The sequence below is a fragment of the Artemia franciscana genome, chromosome 3, assembly GCF_032884065.1.
Source record: "Artemia franciscana chromosome 3, ASM3288406v1, whole genome shotgun sequence".
Lineage (NCBI taxonomy): Eukaryota > Metazoa > Arthropoda > Branchiopoda > Anostraca > Artemiidae > Artemia > Artemia franciscana.
The window spans coordinates 5,006,400-5,027,959 of record NC_088865.1 but is presented as its reverse complement, the minus strand read 5'-3'; the positions used below and the strand labels follow the sequence as shown (position 1 = coordinate 5,027,959).

Genomic DNA, 21,560 nt, shown 5'->3' with positions numbered 1-21,560 from the left:
CGAGATAGTGTCTGCAACCGAAGCCCTCGAGATGATTGACAACACAGCAAAAACTAAAGTCGGGGGGGGGGGGTATCTAAAGACTCTGCACCCAGAGCCACATAGTTAACCATAAAAGGAGAGCAAATTGACATTCCAGAATCTTTTGTCTACCTTGGTAGTCTTTTACCCTGTAACAACAATTGCTCAAAATTGATTAGGTGTAGACTAGACCTTGCAACCAGCAGCTTCGAGAGCCTATCATTAATTTGGAAACGTAGATTTACATCAAAATCAGTGAAGGTCTGACTCTTTAACTCTCTCATAATACCCATTGCTGTGTATGGAAGTGAAATTGGCCAATCAAAGCTGATGACGAACGTTGAATCTCTGTATTTGAAAAAAAATGTCTCCGTCGTATAGCAGGGATTACCTACATTTACGGAGTATCCAATGAAGACCTCTTTAAACTCATCCACTGCTCATACACTATCATGGACCGAATTAGAAGTCAGTAACTCCGCTGGTCTAGTCATTTCCAACGAGTAAAATCAGATCAACTTCCAAAAATCACCTTTGAAGGTTGTGTACATGGTGTACGACCTCGTGGCCTACCCTGCAAGAGATGGTACGAAAGCTTCAATGGCCAGTACTTCCCCCAACTCCTGCGTCTAGCACCAGACAGAACCGAATACCATCGCCATATTCAGCAACTAGTGAGAAGAGAAAAATTTTCAATATAGCTACAGAGGCCATATGGGATATATGTCAAGCAAGTCAAGTTACAATGCCAAGTTGAAACCTCCGGGGTATCATGAAAGGGATGTTCAACTGATCAAAAAGGTAGATCTACATGCTACTTTCGCTCATAATACTACTGCCAATACTGTTACTACTTTTACTAATAAAACACTAACACTACGACTATTTCTCCCACTACCACAATAACTATTGTGATGCGAGCACTTCTAAGGTTAAGTCTATGAAGGTAAAATTTCAGAGAATATTAATGGTAAATTCGAATTAACGGAAGACACTATGTGCATTTAGATTGTCAAAAGAGCGTATCTTAAGAATCGATTTGTGTATTAAGTCGGAACATTGGGAGTTGAAGAGGGTGTTGTAAAAAAACAAAATGTAATATGTGTACACTGCTACTAATGCTGCAACTATTGTTACTATACAAGCTAAAGGTATTAAGGTAAAGCTTTTAAGAAATATTTAGGCACATGTTGAACTAAATCAATACGAACTATAATCATGTATATTGTTAAAAGGGTTACAAAGCAATATCACAATGACAGCTTACATTATTAAGTTAGACCTTTCAGGGTAAGTTAAAAAAAATAAACTAGCCAGAAGACACTATGTGTATACTTTTTGTACTACCTCTACGGTTACTGTAACTTATGCACTGTATATACATTTAGATTAATGGACTGTTTTATAAATTTCTATACAGTGAGTTAATGACGCTAAAGGCAATAAGTAGAAACTTTTAGGTTATGTTTATGAGGATTGTCAATTAAACGATATATGAATGGCAAAGGGCGTGTAAATAATATCATAGGCAACGCTGCTCTGTCTTAACTAGTAATATCATTGAGGTTTTAAAGGAGCTAATTTCATTGGAAATTAAAAATTCTAGTGTCCTTTTTAGCCTCAAAGGTGATTAGAGGGCAATCAACTTACCAATTCCATTTTCCTAACAAATAGGTTTTTCAAGGAAAAGTAAAGAACTTTCAAACCAGAAATGAGCAAAAATAGAAACAAATCATCTACCAAGCTTAAAACTACCTCAAATCACCATCAATAAATAAATGAAACCCAAAACGAACAGAAATTACAATAAATAACCTAGTCAAACTCAAAAACGAGCAGAAATTAACATGAATAGGACTCACAAGCCCTTTGCCTTCTCAAGGCCAAAACCTAATTTCTACTTTACTTAGTAAAATTTTTTTTAATATTTTCACTTTTATACATTTTTAATAAATTAGAAAATTATTAAGTTTTAAAGAATAAATACGTGCATGTGTATATTAAACTCACAATGCCTATTCATTTCAGTGTTTTCAGTAAAGTACAAATTATATTCTGGTCTTGAGAAAGCATAGGGACTGTGACCCCTAACCATATTAATTTCTGTTCGTTTTGAGTTGGATTGGGCTATTTATTGTAATTTCGGTAAGTTTTGAGTTCCTTATATTTATCGATGCTGATTTGTTATAGTTTTACGCTTGTTAGATGCAATAATTGTATTTTTGCTCATTTTTGGTTCAATGGAGTTCTTTACTTTTCCTTGTAAAAACATTTTTTTGCGTAATTTTTTTTTTTTTATTAATCTGCATATCAGGGCAACTATATTAGTCTGTGGCGCTTGTAGTACAGTGTCCTGTAGTTATCAGTTCAAATAGAACAAGCACTGGTTGCCTCTTTTGTTAGGACTTCATTGGGCACACCCAACTTTGTCTTCGTCAAGTAGAAAATTTTGTCAGAAATATCTTAAAGGGCTTTCGTCACCACAGCCCTGTCAAATAACATGTCATCTTGTGTCCCCGTAATATCATACTTGATGCAAAAGTCATGAAAGCCCATATCATTTTCAATATTAAAGGGTAGGAAGCCTAAAACATCAAGTAAAGCAGTCTCTCGAGAACAGTTTTTTTGCTCTAAAAACTTAAGCATTTAATTTTCTTTTATTGGAACTCAATTTTTATCTACTGAACGAAATTTTGAAATTTGGTGTAAACGGTTTTTGGATTGAAATGTTTCCAAGTATTAGTTGAAAATTGTTGGAAATGAGACAATTTTCCTATTTTTAAAGTAAGTTTAGATCCATCTTAAAGAAAAAGTCCTCAGTAAAATCTAAACTCTAGTTTGGTAAATGGATAAATATAAACCGACGAACCCAGTGATATAACTATGCTGTCCTTTTGGTGCAGGTTACAGCTGCAAGTCTCTTACAAAATTCCTTCTTTAAGAAGTAAAAAAAAATTGTAATACTTTTTAGTTGACCCGACTACCAGAAGTAGAGATTTTACTTGAAGTGATACATGATCAATTTCTACGTCCAAGTGAGATTGATTTTCGCTGAGATGACTATTCACTGATATGACTAAGTTGACTAAGCCTAATGTCTTTAGGGGAAAAGGCTGGAACTCTATTTCCCTTCTTGGGGAATGTGGCTAAAATCTATTTCCCTTTTCTTGTTCAACTTTTGACAGATAAAATTTGTTTAAGCATATCTAATTTGTTAAGGATAACATAAAAAATGTTCTAAGGCTTTTCAACTGAGTTTTGTTCTGACTTAATGGGGACCTTGAGGTAGTACAATTGAATCTTCTCTGGGCAATGCTGACCAAGTAAAATACAGCAATAGTCCTTCATTATTGAAGTGAGATCCAAGTGAGATCCATGTTTGTTTTAAAGTGCTTGGTGGGGTTTCCTGTGCTTGTATTCTTCCTGTAACAAGTAATGGAGGCATAAACTTCACACAGGAACTTCTTCTTGTGCACAGATTTAAGACAAAGCTTCAGTAATCATGCTATTTCTCCATAGCCTGGAGGACAACAATGACTCCTATCTTCAGGTGCCCAAAAAACTTCCATGCTGCACTTCTGTTTTGCTTTTTATTCAACTCTAAATTTTCCAACTTTCTCACTACCATGTTTCCAAAGATCTAACCAGTCTTCTACATGCTTAGAATCAGCAGATGGTTGTGTTCTTTACAACATTATTTGTTTACCTAAGGATAGTGTCTTCAGATATCTCCCTTTTTTGTTCTTTTGTCTAAATTTTTTTGGTCTTTTTTGTAAGAAAAAAAAACCGTCAAACAATCAACATTACCAAAAGAAGTACAAATTTTGTTATCAAAATAAAAAAAAGTGTAAAAATCATGCTAAGAAAAAGGTGGCAATATCTTTGCTAAGTATGTCTGCCTAATTTGCTTTTGACTTTCCTGACTTTAGAATTAGGCAGTCCAAGATACCATTTTTCATCACTCCCAGCTTCTCAATTTTGGCTTATCCAGTTTAGAGCATACTACGTTATATCGTCTGTATAGCCGGGGATTACCTCACCGGTAAAAATCTTTGTTGCTAGAAGCTAGTGTTGTAAATGGTAAGGTTGGTCACAGCAAAGTTTTTTGATTTACGTACTTAACTGTAAATTTACGGAACTTTGTAAAATTGATATTTCACCTATTTTACTGCTCTGCGTATTTTACGCTATTTTATTGGCATTTTACGTATTTCACGAATATTTTATATATTTTACTGACATTTTTTACAACTTTTTGTAGTTATCATCGTACAGAACTATCCAAAAGCAGGAAGAAACATGTTTAGACATGATTTTGTCATTTTTTTTTTACTGGAGACACAGCAGGGCAAAAAAAGTAATTTCATTGTTGATTGTACTCATTAATATCGTTGTGAAGTGTTTATGATTGAGTGTTAAATTGATATTTGACTAGCCCTTCTCTTACAGCATATCACCTTATTTGAATTTGCTTATTCTCTTTTAATGAACTGTTTATGCAATCTTTATAACCTTTTTTTATATAATCAAGTTTACCCTATATTTCCTAGAGAATATCTTATTTTACCAATTTTGCTGACCAAGTTTTTATTTTATGGTAATTTTACAACAGTACTAGGTGCTGTCTTTATTCAGAAACACACTTTTTTCTATCTTTCTATCAACTTTTTTCTATCCTTTTATCCATTTTTCTACTTTGAAGAGACGCAAGAGTTAATTTAATATTGCAGTTCTTCCAAATGAATTGTCAAGCAACATCAAAATCCTAATCTCTTTTGACTTGGAAACAATGCACAATATTGACCGTGGGATTGAAGTTTGGAGGTTGGGAAGTGGAACTTTTGATGAGAGACTCACAAAAATTTGTAAATGCTCCATAATTTTCAAAAAGCGTTTCTGTCTAGGTATAGATTTTGGCATACCTCATGCATTGCCTGATGTATGACGGTCATTAAAGGGCCACAAAGCTTGTTTTACGCTTTCAAAATCATTATATGAAAACTGTTTTAAGTTTTTAATGTTAGTAACTCACATGTAAGAAGTAAAGGGACTATGACACAAAAGGTGCTAAAGTCTATAATACAAATACTGTCTTCATACCTTCTTTGGCTAGCCATTTATGAGGCCACACCCAAAATCTAAATCTTCTCTGGGCCTTCAAAATCATCATATGAAAAGTTTTTAAGTTTCTGATGTTCCCAACTCACATAGAAGAAAAACAGGGACCATGACACAAAAGGTGCTAAGCTCTATAATACAAATCCTGTCTTCATCTCCTCTTTGGCTAGCCATATATGAGCCACACCCAAAAGCTAAATCTACCCCTTTTAGTAGAGGAGAGAGTGAAGCAACTTTTTCTCCCCTCTGAAGCAGATTTTCTAAACCAACCATTTAATCAGAAACTCTCAACTGATTAATCAAGGCAGGTAGTTGCAAAGAAACTGAACAGGGATATTATTCAAACATAGCATCACCAGCAAGATGTCTACACGAATTCAATACCACCTTATCTTACTGACAATTTCAATTTAATGTATAGATCATAGATGAGTCAAGTGGTACCACATTAACCATTGCAATTTAATATTGGTACAAATTTCCCACTCAGGGCATGTAGTGTGGGCAAAATACCCTTTAAATTTGATGAATTTACCTGCCGCTTCCATTTTTCTTTTTCCAAGCAATTAATATTGACTTAAGTGTCAAACAATTTGTGGTAATAAACTGTACGTAAGGAGCAACTCAGCCCAATAGTAACCAAAACTATAAAAAATGGGGTTTTGGTAGAAATAGATTCATCATAAGAACTGGTATATTATTGTGATTATAAATATAAAATTCATTAATTTTAATATTGCTTATCAAAAGCAACAAGCCTGAGAAAATCTGCATGTTTTTGCACGGAGGGGAAATATCCTAAAAGTTCAAGAGATCTTGATGAAAATCACTCCACTAGATTCATCATTTCAGAAAAACTTCATTGTTGATGTTTTAAGCTCTTATCTACAAAAATATGAAATTTTAAGTTTTTTACTAGAAGAATCTTTATGGATGCATGTTTATTATTATTATTATTTTTTTTTTTCTGAGGGATAATCTTATCGAACCATTGTTCCTGGAAGATCAGCCGAGGAATCATTTAAACGGAAATCAAAAGCTCTTGAGTCCTTTTTAAATCACCAAAAGGATTAGAAAGCATCTAGCCCCCCTCCAATTCCACTCTTTCCTCCAAAGACATTGAATCAAAAACTTGAGACAACCATCTGATTTAACATATTTGAAAGGTTCAGTAACTATGCCTTTGGGGATAACATGATCTCCAGATTCCCGGGGGAAAGGGCTGTAAACTATGCAATTCGCCCATTGTTTACATATAGCATAGTATTTGTTACTGAGAAATATACGGATTTTATTGTGGGGGGAGGGGGGAATTTGTTGGGGGAAGAAAGTCTCTGGGATAAATTAACGCATACAAATTCACATTGGAGGATGAAAGGAGAATCCCTGGCATAATTTGAAAAATGTCAGAAATTAAGTAAAAACGTGTTTTTCAACTTAAGACCATTAAATACGATTGATACGTATTTTTAAAGTACTCTAAGACTACAGTGTGAAGAGCAAATGTAAAGAGTAAAAATAGTTTCTGTTCGTTTTAAGTTTTAATGCTGCTCCTTATTTTCAGTACCAAAAAAATTATTTACCAGGCTTTTTACAACAAGAATAATTCAGGGCAGGTTATTTTTGAATCTGAAAACGTTTATTGTTGATTTAATTAGCATCATAATGCCTCAAATAGTTACTTATTGACTTGTAATTTGAGATAAAGTCAAATATTGCTAGCTGAGCTTGGATTGCAAGGCTAATCCAGGGTGAAGTATCCATTGGTCGATTAGTTTTTTTTAGTTGAGTGTGCTGTGTAGCACTCAACGTCCATAGGCAGATTGACGCTACACAAGACTCTGAGAGGTCAAAGTGACTAACTGCACATTTAAAAGGCTTCACGTTTTGATGTCAAGTTAACGGATGTCCCCTCCCCCCTACCTTAAGAGTTGTTCAAGGTGTAGATAGGCCTTACAAAAGTGTGTGAAGATGCAAAAATAGAACATTGAAACATAAAACATAATTTTGAAGAAACCTACTCTTCCTGATTTGAGATATATAATATTGTTCTCCTGAAAATTTGACTATATCTACCTAAATATTTATATGTATAGTTTATGAATAATACGTATAGTTTGTAAAGTGTGTACAGTATAGGCCTATAGTGTACTGTAGTAAGTAAATATTAAGTAAGTCATATAATCAGTCTATAATATATATAGTATGTATGTGTATAGTTTATATATAATATGTATAGTTTGTAAGGTGTATGTAGTATAAGCCTATAGTATGTGCTGTAGTAAGTAAATAACAAGTAAGTCATATAATCAGTCTATAATATGTATAGTATTGTAAAAAGTCGGTTGATTTGTAAGCAGACGTTTATTCAATACTTGTAGAACCCAGGTCAACTGGAATAGAAAAGGTAAGTCAGAATGTTACATCCTTCCTCTTTTCCAAACTAGTGAGCTGGTACAAAAACCATACTATATATTACCAACAAATAACACTATTCCATAACCAATCCACCCACTTTAATCGGGCATGCATCACCATACCAATTCTTTCGATTAGTGGTCTTCACTCTTAGAATACGAGAAGGCGCTTGGCTCACTTCTCTAACACCTTTTGTTCTCTCATACATACTTCATAATACGATAAGGCACTTGGATCACTTCTCTAATTCACCTGTACGATTAGCGGTCTTAACTCTTAGAATAAGAGAGGGCGCTTGGCTCACTTTTCGTACTCTCATACATACTTCATATACGATAAGGCACTTTAATCACTTCTCTAGTTCGCCTCTACTACACTCACTCTACGGTTTCTTTACAGGCTTTACGCATCGACCTGAACGGCTTGAATACGGAGCACCCTGGAGATCCGCGTGGGTCGTGCGACTTGTGCTTGGTACAGGTATTGGCGCATGGAATGCTGGACTAAGATCATGGGAAGTCGCCCATGACTTTAGATCAGGCGTTTTAGGTGGAGGTGTGAGAGCAGCAAATGCAGTTATGGGTGACGAGGTAAGAGCTTCGGCATGTGGGTTTCCCATAGATTTACCATTTGGGGTTTCCAGGGCTTCAGCAGCATCAGGTGACCTGTTTGAATGGCAGAGCACCTTTATGTGACGCCTGTTTCGCCGATAGATTCCTCCTTCGTTCGTCTCGAGTATGTATGATCTGAGATGCTTGTCTGTTCTCACGATTGTGCCAGACAGCCATGTCTTACCCTGGATTTGGGCTTGAATTTGTTGGCCGACTTGCAGGGGTTTTAGTTCTTTTGACCGCCTGTCGTGGTATTCCCTTTGGCGTGATTGTTGCTTTTTTTCGGTTCTGCACGAACCTGCCATGATGAACGATTTTTGGGGAGAGTAGTTCTCCAGTGCAAGGAACTATCGATCTCAAGTTTTTGCTCATCAGCATCTGCGCTGGGGATGCCAGTCCATCTACCGGTGTGTTCCTGTATTCGAGCATGGCCAACTCGAAATCGTCTCCTGTGAGATCAGTCTTAGTAAGGATATGCTAAGCTAAGATCGGTCTTAGCTAAGGATGGCTGTTTGTAATGTCCTTTCCGCAAGTCCGTTTGACTGCGGAAAGTTTGGCGATGAAGTCTTCTGAGCTATTTCCAAGTCTTTTATGAACTTCTGAAATAGAGCTGATGTGAATTGCGGACCATTATCTGAGACGAGGACGCTAGGGATTCCATACCGCGCAAATTGTTTCTTCAAACATGATACGATTTGATGTGCGTATGCATTGCTACCGACTCTATCAACCTCGAATAACCGTCTGTAATAGTCGACGGTGATGAGGTAATATTCTCCACTCTTGTAGAACAGATCACAACCGATCTTCTCCCAAGGTAGGCGAGGGATATCATGAGGTAACAACGGCTCCTTTTGATTCGAGTTTTGATATTTGGTACACGCATAGCAGTGTCTGATATGTTCTTCAACATCCTTTGTCAAACCTGGCCAGAACACAATAGAGCGAGCTCGTTGCTTAGTCTTTTCAATTCCCAGGTGTGATGAAGTGATGCAGTCTAGGATGTTCTTGCGGGAATTTTTTGGAATAATCAAACGATCGCCTTTCAATATGATCTGGTCTATGACTGGTAACTCGTGTCTGACGTTCCAAAATGGGAGTATGTTTGTGGTGACGGACCTTTTAGATTCGGGCCAGCCACTTTGGATAGTCTTAGTGAGCTCAACCAATTGATGTTCAGCTGCTGTCTCTTCTTTTAGCTTTTTAAGCCTGTCCGGGCTTATTGGGAGAAGCGTCATCACAGAATTCACGTACTCCATTTGCGTTTCTGTATCCTCTTCAGGGAGATGTAAGCGGGATTGGGCGTCGGCAACAGGAATTTCTTTACCAGGGTGAAATATCACTGTAAAATCATATGGCTGGATTTTCAGTAGCATCCGCTGCAGCCTAGGTGACGACTTCGAAATCGGGCGGTTTAGGACGACTTGCAGAGGTTTGTGGTCGGACACAACGATGAATTTCTGGCCATACAAGTACTGATGATAATGCAGGCAGTCGAAGAGGATAGCGTATAATTCTTTTTCTATCTGTGAATAATTCTGCTCGGTGCGATTAAGCGATCTCGATGCAAAGGATTCGGTTTTTCCATTCTGAAGAATGGTAGCCCCAAGGCCGAACTTCGAAGCATCGACTTGGAGCTCGATGTTTCCTGATGTTGGATCAAGGAATGATAATGAGTCACAAATCGATTCTTTGATGTTTGTGAATGCCGAGTTGTGCTCTTCTTTCCACTTGAACTCTCGCTGGTTTGCCAGTTTGCGAAGTGGTTGGTTCAGTGAGGAAAGATTGGGTATATACCTTGCCAGATAGTTCATCATTCCCAAGACGGTCTGAAGTTCATCTTTAGTCGATGGGATGCGCATTTCCTTTAGTGCTCGAACCTTCCGTGGATCTGGATGGGATCGTTTGATGGCCATATTCAAGTCGTGGGAGTCGATGCAGACCCGAAGACTCTTGTCAGGCTTTTCAATTACAACTGCAGCGTTGACCCAATCTGTGGGGTGGAAGACTTTTTCTATGACCTCAAGGATTTCCATCCTATCGAGTTCCTTCTTAAAGCTGTCTTGGTGGGATATCGGGACGCCTCTAGCTGGTACTGCTTTTGGTTCAGCTCCTTCTTTCAGCGTAATGTGGCACTTTCCTTCGAGCTGACCAATACCTTGGAAGAGGTCTTGGAATTATTCGACAAGTGGAGTTGATTTCTGGACCTTTGAGCTCTCGACTGTGAGGACCAGCTTGACTAAGTTGAGTTTCCTGCTAGTATCGAAGCCAAGGATTGGTATGGGGGCATGTTTTACAATGAAGAAGGGCTGAGTTTCACTGCTGCCGTTTGTGTATGTACCTGTCAGTTTGCAGATTCCAAGCGTAGGTATTTTCTGGCCGCCAAAACTAGTAAGAATCTGTAGCGTTTCACGTACTACAGGCTTTTGCTTGAAGGTCTTGAAATTCCTTTCTGGAATGATGTTTGCTTGGGCGCCAGTGTCGATTTTGAAAGTGATTCTGGCTTGTCCATTCACCATAAGCTTCACATTGGTTTGGTCCTCACCTTTGTCCATGTTAACAGAATCAATAATGTTCACTGTATCGATAAAGAGATCATTGTCTTTATTTCGACATGCTTCCTGGTTTATGAGGTTTACTGTTTTTCTGTTGCTTTTGTAAACTTTCGCAAAATGATTTAGCTTGTCGCAATTGCTACACGCTTTTCCTTTGGCTGGGCATTTGTGCAGGGGGGAGTACTCTATGTCACAGAAACAACATTGTTTATAAGCTTGTGCACTCTGGCTCGTCTTCTTGCCTTTTCGAATGAAGACAACTTCTTGTTTAATGTATGCATCCTGGCCTCCGTGGGTGCTGCTCGAGCCAGGTTGCGACATTGTTCTAAGTTGCACCTGGGTTTCTACATGTGCCCTCGATATAGTAACTGCTTGTGACAGGGTCAGATTTGAACCTGCCTGTAGGAGCTTCTCTCTGACTCTCGCTGAGGAGACACCACATACAAGTCTGTCTCTTATCATTGCCTCTTTCAAGTCTGTTGTGGAGTATTCACATTCCCGAGCCAATAACTTTAATTATGTGATGTACTGGTCGATTGTTTTGCCATCACGTTGGTCTCTTTTGTGAAAGAGGTATCTTGAGAACACAGTGTTTGACGGGGGGCTGAAATATTCACTGAATTTGGATATGTATGCTCCAATTTTGTCTGTTTCTTCAGCAGATATTGTAAATGTACTGAAAATTTCTCTCCCCTTTTCTCCTAGCCAGATCAGCAAGAACGCACACTGGATTTTTTCAGTCTTTCCACTAAGGGGTCCTTGGAACATGAGGGTTGCATGTGTTTGGAATCTCAACCATGCCTCTTTAAGGTTGTCGCTTAACCAGTCCATTGTGGGGTATGGGACGTTGGCTTCCATGACTTTTAGAGGGGCTCTGACACCATGTAAAAAGTCGGTTGATTCGTAAGCAGACGTTTATTCAATACTTGTAGAACCCAGGTCAACTGAAATAGAAAAGGTAAGTCAGAATGTTACAGCATGTATGTGTATAGATGATAAATAATATGTATATTTTGTAAAGTGTGTACAGTATAGTCCTATAGTGTACTATAGTAAGTGAATATTAAGTAAGTCATATAATCAGTCTATAATATGTATAGTATGTATGTGTATAGTTTATAAATAATATGTAGGCTAGGCTATAGTTTTTAAGGTGTGTGTAGTATAAGCTTATAGTATGTGCTGTAAAAGCAAATAACAAGCAAGTCATGTAATCAGTATATAATATGTATAGTATGTATGTGTATAGTTTATAAATAATATGTATAGTTTTTAAAGTGTGTATAGTATAAGCCTATAGTATGTACTGTAGTAACTAAATAATAAATAAGTCATATAATCAGTCTGTAATATGTATAGTTTGTAAAGTGTGTATAGTATAAACCTATAGTATGTGCTGTAGGAAGTAAATAATAAGCAACTCATATAATCAGTCAATAATATGTAGAGTATGTATGTGTATAGTTTATAAATAATATGTATAGTTTGTAAGGTGTGTTTAGTATAAGCCTATAGTATGTACTGTAGTAACTAAATAAAAAATAAGTCATATAATCAGTCTATAATGTGCATAGTATGTATAATAATAATAATAATAATTTATTTTTGACCCGCTACAAAAAATCAAAGCGGAGTAACAATAAAAGAAACAAAACAAACTACACAAAACAGAAAAAACAAGAAACTAAAGCAAACGAGTAAGGCCTCCGTGGGCGGGCAGATACTTATAAGTAGACTGGGGTATTTTGCCAGCAAGCTCTGTGAGCTTCGACCCAATATCCGGGAAACTATAAATAGATATGAGGCTCCTATTCCTATACCATGGAGGCAGATACAATAGAAAATGGGAAAAACGGAAATAATAAGAACGAATTGAACTGATATCTTTTTTTTATGAAAAATAGGGTAAATACCAGAAAGAAACAAAACCGAATGATCTGTAAAAACCGAGTATAATTTAGCAAGAGACTTTCTATTGTATCTACCTCGGTTAGCAACAATTTTAGAGTAACCTAATTGGATTTTCTTCTTGCAATCAGCAACAGTGAGAGTCCGTAAGGATTTTAGAGTTTTACTAACGTTAATTCCCAGCCACCGAAATGAAGAAACCGAGGGGATAGAAAAAGATCCACAGATTAGAGGAGTAGTGATATTGCTATTAAAAGAAAGATATTCACACTTTGAAAGATTAAGAGAAAGTCCAATCGCATGAAGTTTAGATGCTACTGTTGAAACAGACAAAGAGAGCCCTTTTTTAGTCCTACTGATCAAAAGAATATCATCCGCATAGGCAAGATAAGAAATATTTACAGAATTAAGGATGCAAGTAGGCGGAATTGAGGAAAGGACAGATGATATACAAAGTTTGGAAATAGAGGGGGAGAGGACAGCACCTTGCCGGACCCCACGTCGTATTGGAATTTTACTATCTGAAACTCTCATATCCATTTTAATCCGCAAAAAGGAATTTGAATATCAATATCTAAGAAGGAAAATTACCGATATGTTGATACCGTGACTAAAAAGGGAAAAGATAGCTTGGGAATGCGTAACAGTGTCAAAGGCTTTGGAGAGATCCAAAGCACATAAATGTAACTCGAATCCCTTTTTAGTAGCCTCAGTAAGAACATTAGCCAAAACTCGATGAGCCTGCTGGCAACCTACCCCAGCTGAAAACCCAATCTGATTTTCACCAAAATATGCCGAAGAATTAACTGATGGCAGGAGAAGATACTCAAATATTTTGCTTATATTGCAGGAAACCGTTATAGGCCTGTAAGATGTACACTCAGTCGGAATCTTTCCTCTTTTCAGGATTGAAGTAACTGTTCCACACAAAAAACTTTCAGGCACAACCGAGGTGCATAAGCACATTTGAAACAGAAGTTGTAAATGTTGGATTAGAGCTGGACAATCAACATTTAGGTGTTTGACACTTATACCATCACAATCAATAGAGCTAGACTTAAGCTTCTTTATAGCTTGTGCCACCGAAACTAAATTAACTGGGAGGATTTGGTTCTGGCGGAGTGATATGGGAAGCGCAGAAATAAGAAACCTCATAAAAGTAGCATGAACAAAATGGTTTATAGTGTTGAAAATCTGGTCGTAATATATGCACCAAGCAGCAGGACTAATTGGGCTACTTGTTGACGAAGAGTCATCGATTTTATTTGAATTTACCACATTTTTCCAATCGAAATTACTTGACGGGAATTTGCAAATTTTAGAATTTGCAGACCGTAAATACTTTTTATACTCTAATTTAGTTTTCTGTTTAAGCTGAAATACTACACCGCTACGTGGTCGTTCGCAAGAAACCCAAATACGTAGCCAAAATTTGGCTTTATTTTTCACTGATTTTAGACCCGGATCCCAAGACCATTCAGGCTTCCGCGTATTGAATTTAACACGTTCTTCGGGAACAGCCACCCTCTTAGCTTCCTTCATGCATGATATAATATCAAAATAATATTTATTTAGAAAATTATTATCATTTACAAATTTAGATCCAACTTGAAGTAGCTGAAAAGGAACTTTTATCCTAGACAAAAAAGCTGTAAGGGTAGAAATATAAAGAGCCCAATTAGCCTTATTCCAATTTCGTCTGGTAAACCATCTACGATTCCCACGTCTATTAGAACTACCTTGCGACAGAGAAATACCAAGCATGAAGGAAATTGGTAGGTGGTCTATATCGCTTTCTATTTCATGTACAGAAACAGTCGAAACAGATAAATTGGGAGAGCAAAGAACATGATCAATATTAGTATGGCTCCCAGAATGATGGATGTAAGAAAACGGACGATTCTTATCCACTAGCTTAAACTCAGATAAAGACTGGGAAACAATATCAGACCGAATATTTGAATTCAGTAAATCAGCATTAAAATCCCCAGCGACAACAAATTGATAACCGAGAGATGATGCGGATTCTGTCACTTTTTTCAAAAGACTACAGGTCTTGGCAAACTTATTCAGTAATTGAACCGACTTACGATCACAAGGAAAGTACACGTTAATAAGTATTAAATCGGCAATTCGCACGGCCAAGAGGTTTTCGTCACTATGGAACAGCACAGGCGTCGTGGATGAAAAGGAGCTACGTCTCAGTATACAGGCGAGGCCTCCGGAAGGTCTACCAAACGTAGATCTTGCACCACTCACAAAAGTAATATGGTTTGCGCTCCGTTTCAACAAGTTGGTGTTAGCTGAAGATAAGAGATGCTCTTGAAGACAAACGATGTCATAGTTGCTCGAAAGTTCGTCAATGATGTGCTCTTTTTGACGTGTTCCATTTATATTGTACGAAATAACCGAGAATTTTTGTGACATCATTTTTTCACAGCGGTCGCAATACGAGACTTTAGCACTGGACATAATAGACTATATGAAGTGTGAGAATCGCCGCAGTTTGCACATTTAGGTCTATTTGTACAGGGCGCATCTTTCGAAAAAATGTGATTTTTGGCGCAGCGCGCACATTTTTCCACCTGACTGGTACAATCGTTAATAAAGTGATCAGGAGACCTGCACTTAAAGCAGCATCGCGGTACACTAACGAAATCATAAATTCTGAAAATCTCGTAACCTATTTTTACTCCATTCTTCATAGCGTCACGTTTTGCAAACGAATCTGAAAAATCTAGCTTGATAGTTTGGGACAAACCAATTCGGTTTGCGTCAACGACTCCTGAGTGCATTTTGAATTCGGAAGCATTAAATGACAGGGGGATTCCTTTTATTATTCTAAGGTAACGTTTCTGCAGAATCTTCGTGCCAATACCCGAGACTACAGACTTCACAGACTCACAGAAATCAGAAGCTACCGATTTTTCAATGTTTACGAACAGTTTATCTCCCACCGGCCGAATACTAGCAACCGAATCATGACCACTTAATTGATCGATAAAGTCTTTGCGGCTTGTCGGATCTCTAATAGATGGTGGCAATTTAGAGACAACAATAGTAGAGTGGTTGTCGGCAGGTTTCGAGGCTCCAGGCTGTGGTAATGGCGGGAAATGATTGGAAAACACATTAAACTAATTAGAAATAGTTTTTAGCTGGATACGCAGCTCGTTTACTACCGAAAAGAGAGCAAGATAAGCTGTAGCTGGTATCAATGGGACTTCACTAGGGTTTAATATACAAAATACCGGGATGTCGAAATCATCTGCATTGCCCTTCTTGATAAAATCCAGTATATCTCCTAAATGACTTAGTGGCGCTTTCAATCCAGTTCGCTTCTGAAATAAAGCATCTGGATACAGCTTGGACCCAAGCCACTTCTTCGTATTCACAATATCATCGACGTCAAAAAATTCTGTACCAAACTTCTTAATCATCTCATCATCAATTCCTCTTTCAACATTTTGCTGAACAAAATTTAACACCGGAGAATAATGCAAATTGTCCTCATCACCTCCGTGCATGTTAACTAATTAAAGCACGCTCACAGTGAAATGCGTGAATTGCACAGTGAAATAACTTGAATGCGGCTCACAGTGATTGCAATCTTGAATACTAATTACATCATGAGTGATGGAAATTAAATAATAAGCGAGGGAAGCGTAGTTTCTTGCTACCTGATCCCCGCAGTTTAAGGGAGAATCCACTCCCGGCAGGTACAACGGCCCTTGCGACAAGAAAACTCCCCTCTTCAGCTCGCTTATTATCGCGTAATAGGGCGCTTCTACCGTTCCCAAAGTTAACAACTCTCTATCTTTATTTACTCTTTTCTCTCTTTTTCCATCAGAAATATCGATCAATCAAAGTTCTAATTAATTCCTTTTTTATTTTTTTATCCAGCAATGGAATTGGAGTAAACCGGTCAGACAAGTTTTAATTAAAACCAAATCTTTTGCCAAATTTTTCAAAATCCTACTAATCTTCACTGGGATTAAAATTTAACATCCATAAGATCACTGAGAAAGCTTACTCGTTTGATTTCGTTCATAAATATCCGATTTTGAGATAGATGCATTCACCTTGAACTCTAAATTGAAACTGTATGTGTATAGTATATAAATAATATGAATCATTAGTAAAGTGTGTATAGTATAAGCCTATAGTATGTACTGCAGTAACTATATAATAAATAAGTCATATAATCAGTCTATAATATGTATAGTATGTATGTGTATAGCTTATAAATAATATGTATAATTTGTAAAGTGTGTATAGTATAAGCCTATATTATGTACTGTAGTATGTAAATTATAAATAAGTCATATAATCAGTTTATAATATGTATAGTATGTATGTGTACAGTTTATAAATAATATGTATAGTTTTTAAAGTGTGTATAGTGTAAGCCTATATTATGTACTGTAGTAAGTAAATAATAAATAAATCATATAATCGGTCTATAATATGTATAGTATGTATGTGTATAGTTTATAAATAATTATTTGGTCAAACTAATTCGATAATTATTAACACGGGATTATATCTTACACTGTTTCATTCATGTTACATTAGTTTATGCATGTAGAATCATTACATTTCTATAATTTTAAGTTCTGATCAACTGGCTAATATATATTCTTTCGTTTTCTTTGCTAAGTTATTTTGTAATCCGTTTTTATCTGTTTACAGTCCTTCAAAGACTTGTTGGATATGTCATGGTACAGATGAAGAAGAAGAAGATCCAGAGTTATGGGTAAACCCTTGCAAATGCAAAGGAACATGTCAATGGGTAAGTTTTTTGTCGAGTTAATAAATGATGAGATAAATTTGTATTTAGCTCTACCAAATAGGAACATACAGGGTAAACTTATTATAGCAGTTGAGGGGGGGAGAGAATTTATCTGCCGGTATTGAAAGATAATTCTGGTTGTGCTGTGCTTTCTGTCTTTCTTCTATGTTGTTCTTTCATTTAGTTTTTTCTTACTTATTTATGTTTTATTTCTTCTCCTGTTGAATAAGATTTGCAGATTGGAAATGGAAAATTCCTTACCGTCTTTGCTAGATGTTTAATCCATTTTCACGCTATGTTTTCTTTTTGTTTGAGAAGTAGGGTTTCAGAAATCAACTGCAACATTAAAACCTATATATTTCATTGTAGAGCATTTCAGACAGGCCTGGGTCTATGGATGCACAATGGCAGGAGGCGCAATAAATTATCAAATTATCATTGAGTATTTTTTTTTTCTTAACTAGAACAAGGCCAATGTTATTTGTGGTCAAAGCACCAGGTGCACTCGATTGCCATGCAGCTTATTCGCAAAAAAATAATGATTTTGAAACAACACATAAATTCCGCAGCCACTTATAAATTGTCAGATTTCTCACAAGATTGACAGCTGAGAGCTCGATATCCCCCCTCTCTTCCATTACTTTTGGCCCATCAGCTACGTTCTGATCAGTGCTTCCACTATCCTTAAATTTTTTGGGACTTCCCGGAAATTTCGCCAAAACTGAGCGGTAAAAACGTTTGGGCCTGGGAGCATCAAAATTTAAGTTCGGCCCTGATGCCAGAACATATTTTTTGTTAAATTTATCGGGACGTTAGGATTTAGCGGTAAAAACGTTTGGGCCTGGTGTCAAAACTTTAAATTCGCCCCTGATGCCAGAACCTTTTTTTGTTTAGTTATGATTCCGACTTTTTATTCTTGTTTGATTCCATACTTTGTGATCTTTTTTGTTTGGAAAATATTTTTGTTATTTGGACTAAAAGGAAATGAGAAATTTCAAAGGTTGCTTCCCTGGGCCGTATCCAGGATTTTTTGGGGGGATGTTCTATACAACAATTTTTTCGGGATACGTTTTACAAAAAAAAATAAACTCAAAAAACGTATAAAAATTTATTATATCCATTTTTGTTACATTTTTTACAAGTCAGACAAAAATTCGGGGGGGGGGATCCCCTCCCCGCCTGGATTCGGTCTTGTTGCTTCCTGAAATGGATTTTTGTTTCTCTGTTTCTATTTCCTGCTAAAAATGAAAAGTACATTTAAAGATAATATTTAAATTTACATTAGCTTGTAGGGTATGTCAGAATTAGAGTTCAAAGAGCTAATAGCTAAATAAGTTTTAAATCAATCGGATAAAACACATGCTTAAATTTCGACAGCTTTTGCAACCAACTAGTTTTAACCGCTACTGTATATAAGTGAATTTTTTAGCAGTGACGCCAGAATCTTTTAATTAGAGAATTTTGCAAGCAGGAAACGCAGGCGAAAAGTGTTAACTGAATTTTCCTGACAAATCTAGAGCAGCTGTTTGAAGTTGAAAGGGTAGGAATTCGAGAAGAAGCCCCCCTTGTGATATTCAAGTGTTTTCCTGCTAGTTGACTTTGTTTGCCTCCGGAGCTATGCAAGCGGGAGATAGAGCATATCGTCCCCTAAGAGCGGTTTTGTCGTAACAACGGTTTTCAAAATTCCGAGAAAAACGACTTTGAAAATTTTGCCTTTGCTGACTTGCTGCTAAAAGAGAAAGTGAAAAAAGAAGGCGTGCCGAGGAATCAAAAGAACAGCAAGGAAACAGGCTTGAGGCTGATAGAGAAAGAAAGAACAGAAAGCGTGCCGAGGAATCAAAAGAACAGCAAGGAAACAGGCTTGAGGCTGATAGAGAAAGAAAGAACAGAAAGCGTGCCGAGGAACTACCAGAGCAACGCGGAAGCAGACTTGCTGCTAAAAGAGAAAGTGAAAAAAGAAGGCGTGCCGAGGAATTACAAGAACAGCAAGAAATCAGGCTTGCTGCTGATAGAGAAAGTAAGAAAAGAAAGCGTGCCGAGGAATCACAAGAACAGCAAGAAATCAGGCTTGCTGCTGATAGAGAAAGTAAGAAAAGAAAGCGTGCCGAGGAATCAGAGGAACCTGAAAGTTATCGCCTGGCATTCAGGTACAACCCAGTCGATGATTATAGCTTGAGTAGATGTGTTCAAATCGGGACAATGTCTAAAATTTGTCCCTATTGCAAGGCCTTGAAATTCAATGGTGAAACAATGGGAATGTGTTGCGCCTCAGGAAAAGTTAAACTTCCTCTATTGGCTGCACCACCAGAGCCATTGAAGACTTTCCTTACTGGAACTACGTCAGAATCTAAGCGTTTTTTGTCAAAAATCAGAAAATACAACTCATGTTTCCAAATGACGTCGTTTGGAGCCCAAATCGAAAATCCAGATCAATTTATGTCTACTTTCAAAGTAAAAGGTCAAATTTATCATAGAGCAGGGTCCCTTCTACCATTCTCAGGCGAGAATCATAAATTTTTACAATTGTACTTCATCAGAGATAGAAATTCTGAATTGAATGCACGTTGCGAAATTTCTCCCAACGTTGAAAGGACAATCGTTTCCCAATTGCAACATCTTTTCCACGAAAATAATAATTTAGTGCGTCTGTTCAAAACAGCCATCGATTTGATGCCTACTGATACGCATAAAATTGTTATTTCCGCTGACAAAACGCCTCCTGGCCAACATGTGCGTAGATACAATGCTCCAACTATCGACGAAGTGGCAATCGTTATGGTCGGTGATCAGTTTTTACCTCGAGATATTATTCTTCATAAGCGAAACGCTCAGTTGTTAAGAATTGCTGAAACTCATCGATGCTACGATGCCCTACAATATCCTATCATTTTTTGGGATGGAGCCGACGGCTATCACTTTTATATTAAATTGATGAATCCAGCCACTAACAAAGAAATGAATAAGAAATGCAGTGCAATGCATTATTATTCCTATAGACTAATGATTCGGCAGGATGAAGAAAATTATATTTTAAAATGCCGTGAATTGTTTCACCAATTCGTCGTTGATATGTATGCTAAAATTGAATCAGAACGTTTGCTATATATCCGCCTGAATCAGACCAAGCTCCGCTCTGAACAATACATTCATTTGCGCGATGCAGTTATAAATGACGGTAATACCACAAACGTTGGAAGATTAACAATTTTACCTTCGTCATATGCTGGCAGTCCCCGTCATATGCATGAATATGCTCAAGATGCTATTGCGTATGTTCGTCTCTATGGTCGTCCAGATTTATTTATTACATTTACATGTAATCAATCTTGGGACGAGATACTGCAGCTTTTACTTCAAGGACAATCGGCGGTTCATAGGCATGACATTACGGCCCGTGTCTTCCGGCAAAAGTTGAAATCACTGATAAACTACATTGTAAAACTTGAAGTGTTTGGGTCAGTGCGATGCTGGATGTACTCAGTGGAATGGCAAAAACGAGGTTTGCCACACGCACATATACTAATCTGGCTACATAAAAAAAATTACTTCGAACGAAATTGATGATGTGATTTCCGCTGAAATACCTGATAAAAATGTCGATAAGGGGTTACATGATATTATTGTAAAAAATATGATACATGGACCTTGCGGTGCACTGAACGAAAATTCACCATGCATGGCCAAAGGAAGGTGCACAAAGCAATATCCTCGACTTTTAGTATCAAACACAATTACTGGCAATGATGGTTACCCACAATATAGAAGAAGATCTACTGAAGATGGCGGTAAAACAGCAATAATAAAGAAGTGTAACGGTACCACCATCGAAGTAGATAACCAGTGGGTTGTTCCATATTCCCCATTATTATCAAAAACATTTAATGCACACATAAACGTTGAATACTGTAACTCCGTAAAGGCAATCAAATACATATGTAAATACGTCAACAAAGGCAGTGACATGGCAGTTTTTGGCTTGCAGCCCGAAATCAAAGATTTCGAATAAATCGTACAATATCAGGCTGGAAGATACATAAGCAGTAATGAAGCTGTTTGGCGAATTCTTTCATTTCCGATACATGAACGTAGTCCAGCTGTTGTTCACTTAGCGGTACATTTACAGAATGGTCAACGTGTTTA

General features: G+C 37.1%; 1 protein-coding gene across 1 annotated transcript in view; it reads left to right on the top strand.

The window, feature by feature from the left end:
- LOC136024794 (E3 ubiquitin-protein ligase MARCHF5-like) overlaps nucleotides 1-21,560 on the top strand; it is a 55,268-nt gene that overhangs the window by 7,096 nt on the left and 26,612 nt on the right. Inside the window, exon 2 of the mRNA XM_065700261.1 lies at nucleotides 17,321-17,420. Within this exon, the coding sequence (XP_065556333.1) occupies nucleotides 17,321-17,420 (100 nt within the window). The remainder of the gene's footprint in view (nucleotides 1-17,320; nucleotides 17,421-21,560) is intronic.